General features: G+C 34.2%; 1 protein-coding gene across 1 annotated transcript in view; it reads left to right on the top strand.

The window, feature by feature from the left end:
• Positions 1-12,875, top strand: part of MYO6 (myosin VI) — a 150,351-nt gene extending 137,476 nt beyond the window's left edge. The window contains exons 31-35 of the mRNA XM_082730308.1: positions 1,664-1,767; positions 2,671-2,802; positions 5,471-5,497; positions 7,890-8,108; positions 8,645-12,875. Coding sequence (XP_082586434.1) covers positions 1,664-1,767; positions 2,671-2,802; positions 5,471-5,497; positions 7,890-8,108; positions 8,645-8,844 — 682 coding nt within the window. The 3' untranslated portion in view covers positions 8,845-12,875. The remainder of the gene's footprint in view (positions 1-1,663; positions 1,768-2,670; positions 2,803-5,470; positions 5,498-7,889; positions 8,109-8,644) is intronic.

The raw sequence follows: 12,875 nt of genomic DNA, 5'->3' as shown, positions 1-12,875 counted from the left end.
TACAGAAAAGAAGTCATTTCCATATTTTCTGAATAATTATTTCAAATTATGTATATAGAAACAAGCTGGAAGCCCTGAATAGCACTGCTATGAAGAAGTATTTATCCCATTTTATTTTTTAATTTATTATTTTATATTTATATATATATTTCATTTATTTCTTCTTTCCCCATTCCAGTGTTTCTACTTTACTTGTGCTCTTTCAAATCTATTGTGTCTCATGACCTAAACCTCTTCTTTAGTTAATAATAATAATAATTTTTTAGCTTACACATCTCTGTGTCAGCTCCTAGCACAGGTGAAGGGCTGGTCTAAGTGGGTGCTCATTAATGTTCGTAGAATGAATAAACCAAATAAAGGAAGGCAGAGTCATGACTAAGACCAAGGCTTTAGAGTCAGAACAAGCTGGGTTTCCATCCCAGGTGCAACCATTTTACTAGCAATGTGGGATCTTGGACATGATCTTTATTTCACTGCTCTGAATCTTGTCTACTCATTTTATTTTTCTTTATCATAAGTGTACTCTTTAATTCCCATCACCTATTTCACCCATCTCTCTCTGGTAACCATCAGTTAGTTGTCTATAGTTAGGAGTCTGTTTCTTGGGTGCCTGGGTGGCTCAGTGGGTTAAGCCTCTGGTCATGATCTCAGGGTCCTGGGATTGAGGCCCATATTGGGCTCTCTGCTCAGCAGGGAGTCTGCTTCCTCCTCTCTCTCTGCCTGCCTGTCTACTTGTGACCTCTCTCTCTCAAATAAAATAAATCTTAAAAAAAAGACTTAAAAAAAAAGTCTTGGTTATCTGTTTTTTTTTTTCTCCTTGCTCATTTGTTTTGTTTCTTAAATTCCTTGTATAAGTGATGATATATGGTATTTGTTGTTCTTTGACTGACTTCACTTAGCATTATACACTCTAACTCCATCCATGTTATTATAAATGCAAGATTTCATTCTTTTTAATGGGTGAATAGTATTCCATTGCACATTAATACCTTATCTTCTTTATCCAGTCATCTATCAATGGATAATAGGACTGCTTCCATAATTTACTAGTTGTCATATTACTCACTGAATATGAGAGCATGATTTTATTTCCTTCTAGCACTTTCCTAAGTGTTCTATTTAATAGTGATGCAAAAAGTTCTAGGGAGTTTCCAGACTCTGGCTGTTCTTTTAGCCCATCTTTAATGACGAAGGCAGGGCATTGTAGTTTGGCTACTCACCTGTTGACCCCGCAAACATCCAGATACTCAGGTTCTGAGCCAGTAGCTCTGGCTGGGACTTGGCTATCTGTAGCTTCAGTAATCGGTAGGTGATTGTACTGTGTGGCCTTATGGCTCATAAACCCTTAATGGTTCTAATGATTTTTTTGAGAAATCAGGAGGATTTCCTTTTTGATTTTGAGGAATATATATACATGTATTTTTAACTTTAGAAGTTCTGATTGAAAACACAATATGGCTATTAAATGGCACATTGGAAAATTTTAATTTACCTAGGAATCCTATAGTATACCATTCTTAATCTCATCTGTCAAAAATACAAAAATTATGTTTTTCTAGTAGTTATTTCCATTTCTCAAACTTAGATTCATTTTCTTGCCCCTTTAGTCAACATTTCATTCATGTTTCTAGTTTAAACATGCAAAAATATATAATAATTACAGAGGTCCTGCTGTACAAGCCACCAAGGCAGCTGCTGGTACCAAGAAATATGATCTCAGTAAATGGAAATATGCAGAACTACGTGATACCATCAATACTTCTTGTGGTAAGTGTATGGAGGTCATGAAAAATGGGAAGCCTCTGTGGCTGACAGGTAATAAAGAAATACCTATATGGGGGTGTAATTTTTTCTATTTTTTGGCGCATAAATTAAGCCATTCTCTTTGTTATTCTCACCTTGAAGTGAAGGCATAGCTTACTCACAAACATAAAGGGAAGGCATACTCACTAAATTCATTTTGCCTGTCTCTTATCTAGGTGGGAGAGGAAAAACATGGAGAAATTGTGGTATGGCCTGTGTTAATGATGTACTTTGCATACATAGGTCAGAGTCTTGACCTGTGTATGCAAAGTAAAGAATGGCAATGCAGTCCTTTCTTTTCCTCCAACAGAACTGTAAATGCTATATCCAGTTGATTCCATATAATTGTGTCCTTGTTTAAATCATAGTGTTTGAGTTTAGGATGTTATGCCTAGGAACTAACGTACCAAATTGTGTGGAATTTGGTATGTTCTCTCCCTCCTCACCGAAGTTATCTGCATAAATACAAACATAAAAAATCTGATTAATGTAAATCTAGCTTGTATTTGAGCACAGTGACTTTTTACTCTATTTTTATGGCCTCTTACCTTGGACAGGTAACCTAACCTCTCTGATTCAGGTTCACCTGTAAAAGACCTAGTTAGCCCAGGGTTCTTGTGTAGAGCAAATGATATAGTAATAATGCATAAGAAAATGCTCTGTAAATGTAAAAGATAATATTGCCACAAAATGCTTATCTTTATCAATAATGTGCTTACTTTTGATTTTGTACTATTAATTTAAAAACAAAAAATTTATTATATGTATAAATATATGTTTATGTCACCAACTAATTATTTTAGACGATTAAATTAGGATGCTAATTCCTTTTTTGTGGGGGGGGGACTCTTTCCATATAATCCATAGATATTGAGCTCCTGGCAGCTTGCAGAGAAGAATTTCACAGGAGACTAAAAGTGTATCATGCGTGGAAATCGAAGAATAAGAAGAGAAATACTGAAACAGAGCAACGTGCTCCAAAGTCTGTTACTGATTATGGTAAAAACAAATCTGTACTTTTAAATGTTCCAGAGTATCTGTGTATAATGTATGTAACTATACATAAGACTTGGGGTAAAATATTCAGTACAAATTTTCTCTTACTGTGCAGCTGTGATCTGTTGAGCCTAATACAACCACAATGCCTTATCTTTCATAGCATTATTTCCGTTATGTCTTTAAAGTCATATTTATTAAGAAGTATTTGTATATAGTCAAGATAAATTTTGGAGATAAGAATATTGTTGTCTATACTAAAGAAGTTGTGCAGTAATGTTGTAAATATGTATTTTTTCCACATATACATATATGTACATATAGAATGACTACATGTGGAAATGTAAAGAATACTGTGAAATAAAAAAGAATGTTTGCTGCAAACATTATTTTACAATACTGTCAAAATATAAGAATGAGAAATAGTAGCTTGGTTTAAACCAGTTTTGCCTATACCAGGATTTGATTTTTTGACTGAGATTCAAAAACTAAATTTTGTGACTTTGTTATGTATACAAAAGACAAAGTTGTATACTTGAAATTGGAAAGTAGAGGATAGACCTAATCTAGTAAAGTATGCACTAGCTTTAACATTAATTGAGAATACCTGTGATATATGAATTGTAATTTCAATCTTAAAACAATAATTGGAATTTCATTTGTTCAGTTTGCTACTTTCAAACTGGCATAATTTATTGGCTTAATTGTGTCCAGTGTCAAAGTGACAACATGTTTAATGTTTTCATTTTTTAAAAAGTATATTCCCAGCACCTGGTAGTATAATTTAATAATACATGACCCAAGGTGAGATAGAAAATGAGCTTTCCCTCACTACCTTCCTAGCAAATAAAAGCAGTGTTTGATTAAAATCAATTAAATGTTAGAGTTTTAGTATTTCCAAGTTGTTGTAAAGAGTAGATTGGGTAAAGGCAAAGTATTAATAAGAGAGAGGTTACTGCTAGTGATTATGCAGGAGGTGTCCTCAGTACAATGTGCTCAATACAATGTGCTGGAAGGGCCGTGAGAGATCACCCAGAATGAGGAAATGGCAAACGGAAGGCCCTCTAAACATTGCTATTGTGGCCACCTCTCTCTTCGCCAATTTACCAATTTGTCCCTGCGAACTGAAAATAATAGGATGATTCCATTAGCAGTTCACTGTACCAAGTTTTTAGCCAGTTACCTTTGTTTTATAAAAATGGCAAAGGGCTATTCCTTCTAGCCATAACCTTTTTGGCTGTAATGTTCTAATTACGGCCTTTAGCTGAAGGCTTTCATCATGTTGTCCCCCCCCCAAATTTAAACATCTGAATGATTGCACTTTTTAAAACAAGAAAAGTAATGTTGTAATATATGGCATATACATTTTTAACGAACATATAAATGTTTCTTGTGTTTTTAAACCAGACTTTGGTACTGTACTCATCCAGCTTTGCCCTCAAAGGGGGAGGTGATACATGGCACGCCTTGCTTTGTTCTTATAATGTTTCCGTTTATAATATACCCTTTGAAAGAACAAAAGAGTAGATTAAGAAAATTTCCCAAGAGTCCCCCATCTAGGTATATGTGAACAAATTCAGGAATTTTATGTGAACACACTCCATAATATGTTGCCTTCAAAGAATTTGATTATGGGCAAATTTCAGGATAAAATGTAAGTTCTGCTCTGAAAAGTACTTATTGCTCTATTTTTTTTTTCCCCATGTAAAATACATTCTGACACAGAAGTACAGCATAAAGGAAAGGTGCAGTGCCTCAAGATGCTTAGCAGTTGAGAAAATTCTATACTTGGATAGCTTCCTAATGGGACAGCTAATCAGCCTTTAAAAGGAACTACTCTGCATTTTAATATTTAGAAGGGTTAGAATTCCTTAATTTGAGAAAATAAATTGACAACTTATGAACAAAAACATAATTAAATATTATTTTAGGGTAATACATTGATAAATCATGGTAAAGTCTTGTAATTGGGCGGGGAGAGCCTCAGCCCCTCCTCCTGTGTGCTGCACTGGGTGAACACGTTCTCTTTGCATCTAATACAGAAAGAGATTTCCAGAAATAATTCTTGGGGCAGATTCCGTAGTAAGAATTCACAATGTTTAGTTGATTAAAACTGACTTGGGAGAGTGGTTTTATTTCATAGTTCCTAAAATAAAAATTGCATGAGTTTAAGATTGAGATAATTTGAAGAAATTTAAACATACTGAATGTATGTAAACAACATGGCAGTACTTTTTCTCTAAGGCATCTATTTTTTTGATGAATTTAGAAGGTTTTTATTTCTACAGAATTTCTAGTAATGCTTTGGAGGTACTAGAATGACTATTACTGAGTCATTGTTTTGGATTTATGTTTGAATATTATTGTGTCCCAGGATTACAAATGAAATATAATTTTAAAATTTAGGTCCTCTTTATATGTCCATCAAACAGAGTTTCCTAAAGCATAATCAAAATAGCTTTTTTCTTTCTTTCTTTTTTTTTTAACCTTTTTAAATCAGAAAGCAGAATCTACTTGTAGGTAATTCTGAGAGTATTGGTTGTGGATAGGATGTTTTCTTGTTAGTCACCACCTCGATTGATTGGGAAGCCTTTTTTATAAATTACAAGAATGCTCATTTAACAGTTCTGCCATTTTTATCTTTTCTTCAACATAAAATATTTATTCACAGATTTTGCACCATTTTTGAACAATTCACGTAAGTCAATGGGTGGTAACTTATGAGCTAACTGGAAGATGGGTTAAAAATACTTTATAAAGTACTAACTTCTGTTAAACATTGTTTTGCTACAATTTTTAAGTGGAGTTGTAGTACATTAATGTTGGTTTGTCTTTACTAAGATATTTAATTTCAGGTGATGCTTTTATTTGGGTCACTCCAAAATATATTTGCAGAACAAAATTAATTTTTTTTTTATGAAATTACTTCCTTTTAAAAAAATAACTGGCACTTTATGCTGGGAATATACACAATTCTCATTGTAGCAAAACTCAATAAGCAGCTGATCTTTTAGAATAAAGACTAACTTGAGGTGCTGGTTTCACACACACACTGTTACAGTATGAACACTTCTGCCCAAAGAGATCTGAGTTTTGTATGATAATGTACAAGGTTTAATAGGATGCCTCCTAATAGGAGATTATTCTCTGACTTGTATATATCACACCCTGTGATGCACATTTTTGATAATTTAAAAGCTTGGAGTCCTCTTAATATGTAGTAAATTTTTTCTACTTCAGATGATCAATAATGATTTGGATATAATGCCATATTTGTTGCCAGCTTGTTGGACCTGGATTTTTTTAAGTGTTTCTAGTAATTTATAGGGCCAAATTTAGAACTTATTTCATATGTTAAAGATGACACAATAGGATGTGAAAGAGTCATGTATTAGTTTCAGATGTTCAACATTTGTATCTTTGTGCTTTTCCAGATGAACATTTGTGGAAATGAAGGCTTCCTTAATATAATTTCAGTTCTCACATAGTTAAAAAAAAAAAAAGCTATCAAAACTTTCCCTTGAGTTTTATTAACTTTACTTAATATATTATGATATAGGAGACTGTTAATTTAATAAGAAAAAAGCAGGTGAATTTAATAAGTGACCATCAATACCATAGTAAGTTCCCTATCAACTGGGTATTCTAAGTTACTGCTTAATATGGAGGGAAGGGTTTGTTTTTGTTTTTGTTTTCCTTATCCTTTTAAAGTTCCTTAAAGTAGAGTTAGCATATTTTCTGAAGAGTAAGGAATTTTTAAAACTTGAAATAGAAACACTAAATTGTAAGTAGTTTGGAGGGACTACAGGAACAAAAGATTAAATGAGCTCCTCTCTGTTAACACGCTAAAGGTGACGCGGCTTTTTAAGTCACTAACACAACGGGGCCTCTGTTTCGTTCTTTCATTGGCATATACAGCTTTGCTAACTGCTTTTTGCTTTCTCTGGTTTGCACAGAAATGAATTCAGCTGCTATAAAGCTTTTGCTATTGTGTAAAAAGTTAAGAACAAGAGTATTTTCATCCTTTCAGTATTTGGAAGTTCTTACAAAAAACCCTGTGGCTGTTCTTGATTTACATATATTCTGTAATTTTTCATTGACATACTTGAGCATATCAGTGAGATTCTTAATTGAGCTGCAGTAAATGGTTGGTCAGCTTTTAAAGTTGTGAGAAAGAAGCACATTAAACAGACTGGCTAAAATTACAGCTGCTTAAGCTGTAAAGTTATTATCCCAGAGAAATGTTTATATTTGCAGATAAAATAAAAACCCAACTGTTTCATTATGAAACTTGAGCAAGGGGAAAAAATTGGTATAAGTACAGTGTCCAGTCCTAGCAGAAAAGTAAGGGTTTTTCTTTTCTGTAACAAAGAGAACAAATACTACACTTTCCACTTACTTCAGTGGATTTTATTCCAAGAGAAATCTGATTTTAGAGTAAGCAAATATCTCTGAGGGAAATTGTATGGTTTTACTGGTTACAGTTTTTTGTTGTCATGAACTTTTCTAAATATTACTAGTAACATATGTCTTCTGGCCATTTTAAATCCCAAAATCAGTTGGCAAAAGAGCAAACTTTTGTCTTCTACTTTTCCAAGGAAACAGTGATTAAATTGACAGATATCTATAATTCTTTACATTTGTGAAATTACGCTCATTTGTTTTATCATAAATAGTCCCATTAAAGTTATTCTGTGATCTTTGATTTTGAACTCTTTGGAGATAAAATATAAATCCTAGCAAATAATACTAGTTTGCTATTCTGCCATGTGAGTTTCAGGTTACTGATACAGTCATTTGTGGGAATCTACTTGGGCTAGTTTGTTTTATTGCTGGTGTTGCAGAGTGTGTGTGTGTGTGTGTGTGTGTGTGTGTGTTGCAATGTTAAGGAACATCTTTAGGGAAAGAAAATTCTAAAATCTCACTAAATTTTATTCATTTATAAGTAATTAATATTTACATCTTGTTTTAAAGTTATTACTAGGAATCCTCTTCTTCTTTTCTTAAAAATGTGTAGTGCATTTTAGGATTAAGCCTGTTTTCATTATCCCCTGGGCTGCTGGTGTAACTTTCCTTGTTCTTTGTAACAGCTCAGCAGAACCCAGCCTCTCAGCTTCCTGCCAGGCAGCAGGAGATCGAAATGAACCGACAGCAGCGCTTCTTCCGCATCCCATTCATCCGCCCTGCCGACCAGTACAAAGACCCGCAGAATAAGAAAAAAGGCTGGTGGTATGCCCATTTCGATGGACCGTGGATTGCCCGGCAGATGGAACTCCATCCTGACAAGCCACCCATCCTTCTTGTGGCTGGTGTGTATGATTCACATGGAAAAAAACCTTATACAGCAAAAAAGGAGTATGAACCCTCTGAATGAAACAGTCTAATATATAATGTAATAACTCATTAAATTTCAGGATTGAGGGACGGCGTTCTGCAGTTGGATCACATTTCCAGTTAATTGAGGGTTAATTTATTTATGATGTGAAATCGCTTAATTATGTCCTTTTAGAGCACACAGGAACTTGTCTGTGTCCTAAGAACCTTTTCATTGGTGTTTACTTATATCAGTTGATTTTTAATTGTTTAGAAAAATGTAGCAGTTTTATTAAGACTGGTAACTTGTTTGATCAACTGCAGTGTTAATACTTTCTGAAAGTGTTCTTGGTGGAGGACAAATTTAACTTGTTTCTGGTGAATTTATTAAGCAGATTTCTGTCGTAAAAGAAAGTTTTGAAAGTTCTTGAATAGATGAGAATTGATAACTATAGCAGTTTCAGGAATAAAGTTTATGATAAGTGCTTCTGAAGAGATTGATGGCTAATTCTCTGATGTCTCCCCTGTGCAGGTAAGGATGACATGGAGATGTGTGAGCTGAATCTGGAAGAGACAGGCCTGACTCGAAAGCGTGGTGCTGAGATTTTGCCAAGACAGTTTGAAGAGATTTGGGAACGCTGTGGAGGCATCCAGTACCTTCAGAGTGCAATTGAGAGCAGGCAGGCTAGGCCCACATATGCAACGGCCATGCTGCAGAATCTGTTAAAGTAGCAGCCTTCCCTGCCATGGGAGCCCGGGCCGTGGTACCAGGTCGGGTGTGTGCCCAGAGGTGGGACCATCCTGTGATCATGTTAGAACTGCTTATACAAAGTGAACAGATTTCAGTAATCATGGCTTTTTGTTGATTTCAGGTAAATGATGGTAGTGAATTGGGGACCTAAACATTATCTTCCTGTATCCAGCTGTAACTGTTAAACTTCTCCTCATTTTAATACTTGTTAACACTTGGACAGAATCTGACATCTCTCCTCCTTTGCCAATAGACTACCTTGAAGTCCATCATAATTGTTCTCTAGTGAAAGAAATTTTTGAAAAACTCAAAATGCTTGCTTTTGCAAGGATGGCACAGAACCCATAAAGCTGAAATAATGAAACCTTAGCTTAAAGTTTCTTACAAAAGTTAAGGCACTTAAAATAATCAAGGCACTGATATTTTGATCTGAAAAGCTGTGTACTTTTTTAAATTTACTTTTTCAGAAATTCATGGAAATTTGCAAAGATGGGAATTTTTATTTTCCCCCCTCCTTTGTAGTGTGTCTTAGTTTGAGTAAAGCAGTTCATTTGAACTTCTAGAATTCCAGAAAAAGCCTGAATGTATTTGATGTACTCTGTGATAAAGAAGGTACTCACACAGTATCTTGCACAGACTTATTTTTCTTTTCTATCACACTGTGTTGCTATAAAAAAATATTTTCTTCTATTCCATGGACAAATAAAGGAAATTCAGACAATTTAAATGCTTAAAAGTTTTGAGATAACTTGTTTCTCTAAAAAAGGAAATGGGTTTTCAGTGGCTCTGCGGCTGAACTGGACTGAATGCAAATACTCTTTCAACTTCATCTCAATTGTGATTTTTATATCAGAATCCTGTCCAAGTTGTTTCATATGATTTAAGCTAGTGTTCTGCTGCAAAACATCTTTGTTTTTAAAAAATTCCTAGTGTCTTTTTTGGCCTTGAGATTTTGGTAATTGTAGAGCTGTTTTATAAGCTTTGTGATTCAAAAGTCCAATACTTAGTAAGTAATTGCTTATTACATGTAACTGATAACTTAATTTTTTTTCTTTGTGTGGTGTTAGTTTTGATCAAATATCAGCAGTTTTAAGCCTAATATTTATGACTTTATGTTAGGAATTTGGAGACAAAGATACATCAAGGAGTTATGTTGACATTAACTCTAATGAGACCTTGTTAGTATTTTGAATAAAATTAGAAGAATAAAATTATTCTTTGCACTTTTTCTCCCTAAATTTTAAAGACCTTAACCTTTGAAATGGATTTCTAGTGATTTTTCTTTTCTAGAAAGAATACCTCAGTTAGGAAAATATTTCCCAGCTGATTAGATTAGTGCTTTTGAGCCACAGACACTGTTTTCAGAATTGCTTCTCTCATAATACGTCTTAGTACAGAAATATTTATTTATTATGATACTGTGCAAATGAGTGTCTCCTGGTAAAGAAATTAAATGGTCCTGTCTGAGCTGTTGAGAATGTGAATACGATTATACGTAGAAGGCTGCGTTACTGCAGAGATTCACCTCTCCCCACCCCACCATGGGTTATTTGGTCCCTGCGATTGCTAACAGAAGCTCTGGTTACTGAAAATAAATGACCTATTCTCTCTCTTCTCATCACTCGCCTTTAACTGGTGTTTTTATTTGTATAGGATAGAGCATGATAAGCTTAACTAGTAGCAAGTAAAGTCCTTGAAGAAAATTTAATAACCAATTTGATTTTTAGTGAGTTCTCTCTTTAGTGCTGTTTTCAGGAGTTTTTTCATTTTATATCTCCTAGATACATATAGGCACTAGATGAAAACTCATCAAACAGGTTAAAATTATTGTAATGAGAAACTTAATGTCTTAAAGACATTTATCACAGCAAAGCATCATTGCAAGTCTTTAGTAGATAATAAAATCATAGTTTTAAGCCATTTTGTTGCTAATTGTGTCACACAGCTGTCCTAGAACTTAGCTATTTCAGGTATTCTCCTGAGTTAATTTTGGCTACCAGGAGAATTGCCCTAGTTCAGATAGACTTACGATAACCTACATACACACCCAGGCCCCTTTGCTGGAAAAATTTAGGACCCTGTCAGCCTTTAAGGGAAATAGCAGAAATGGCCTGCTAATAGATATTGATACAGCTGCTTTACAGTATTCACAATCACACCCATAAATGTTATGTGAAAACTGTAGGAATCAAAAGTAAATTCTTATTTTAATGTCATTTTAATTGAGATTGAAAATTTGACCTTTAAACCAGCATACTGTATATTAAGAAATAATCTTCTCTTAATGCTTGTCTTATTCAATACATGTTCCTTCCTTAATGTATACTTTGCAAAAGTAGACATACATAAAATATTAAAAACGAGAAGGAAAAATGTTTTCACATTCACTTTAATTATAATGTAATTCCTAATGCCACTAACACATTTGAGAAATGTATTATGAGTTGTAGGTATGCACTGAAAGTTTCTCTAATACACATATTTCAAGAGAACAATGAATTTTCTTAGTTGTAAAGTTGAATGGATGGCACCTTCTCAAAGGATTATTTGAGGAAAAAATAAAATAATGCATGCAGAAGTACAAGCCCACAAAAGAGACGTTTTATTGTAGCTCACATTCTGCTTCCTATGACTTTTTAATAGGTCATTCCTTCCGGTAACACAGTGAACACTTTTGTAAGAAAATACATCTTATGTGGAAAATAGGTGGTATTTATGGAAGCTTAGCTAGAGAATAGAGAAATTCACAAGCAAGAATAATAATGAGGATTAATTATAGAGCTTTATTAATTGGATTTAAAAATTTTTTCTTTAAATTTTCATTCACAGGTTATTACTATGGTTCTCAGGGGATCCAGATATGTAGATTTTTGGTTTCTCTACCTAAAGTACCTTAAGAGTACTTGGGTAAGTAGAATAAGTATTTATTGGATGAATCAGTCAGTTCGTTAATACATTGTTAGTGGTAGGTCTACCTCCTTTTATAGAGGAGGAAAAAGAGATTGAGAGGGGTCAAAGAATTTCGTTCTGGACCATGAAGGAGACATAAATGCTTTTGCTTCAATCAGATGGAATAAAAAGAATCAAAACAAGCAAAGCTTCTTGAGTCGCCCCTTACCAATTTACAAAGGGTTGCTCCTTTGTCATTCCACATCTTCAGAAGGTGTGACATATTTTCTGAGTGTATCATTACCAGAAATAACAAGTATTGAGAGTTTGTACTTCTCTAAGAAGAAGTAAAAGTAAACTAACAAGGGAGGGGAGGACAGAAGATCTCTAAAAATGAGAATAAGGACAAGTTGAGGCGATCAGTTGTAAAAAGAAAGAGAAAAGCAGTGGTGGAAGAGAAAGAATGGATCTGCCCCTGAAGACTCTACATCCCCAGGTTGAAAAACACTGACACTTTTCAGGTGACAAAACACTCCGAGATCTTAGCTGAGTTCTAGAATGAACTGTGTGTACTACAGGAGCAAAACCTATGGTTATTAAAACTTGGATCAGGATAGACCTGGGGTATAAATTCTTAGCCTGTAGAAATGGCACTGCCACACTGGAGAAGGCCAGCAAGAGGGAGACATTCTGTGCATAAGCCTCACAGAGGAATAAAGTTGGAGAGACTTTGGGAGGGAGAGTCTACCCATGTTAGGACCAGATCATTGAATACAGTTAAGTTCAGTTCAGGTCAATGTATTCCTTCTTCCCCAGCACTCACGTAATGTATGAAGTAAGTTTGGTTGTCATATTTTTCAAGAAATTTTTAAAAAGATAATCAGGAAAAAATGTGCAATTAAAAAGAGAATCTTTAATACTAATTTGTATCTACGCAGCAGATATCTCACCTTCAGAACTCACATAGGCTTATTAATTGGCCATTTTCTTTTCACTTTTCAAAATCCATCTAATTGCAACTGTTACTTAATTTTTCCTCATTTCTTTAAAAATTGTATATCTGATTCTTTCCTAAAACACTGATGTACTGGAAATAGAAATAATAAACGCTATCTCTGTAGAA

Source organism: Mustela nivalis, assembly GCF_964662115.1.
Source record: "Mustela nivalis genome assembly, chromosome: 5".
In the NCBI taxonomy this organism is placed as follows: Eukaryota; Metazoa; Chordata; class Mammalia; order Carnivora; family Mustelidae; genus Mustela; species Mustela nivalis.
The sequence above is the reverse complement of the archived record's forward strand: the minus strand, read 5'-3'. Positions and strand labels throughout refer to the sequence as shown.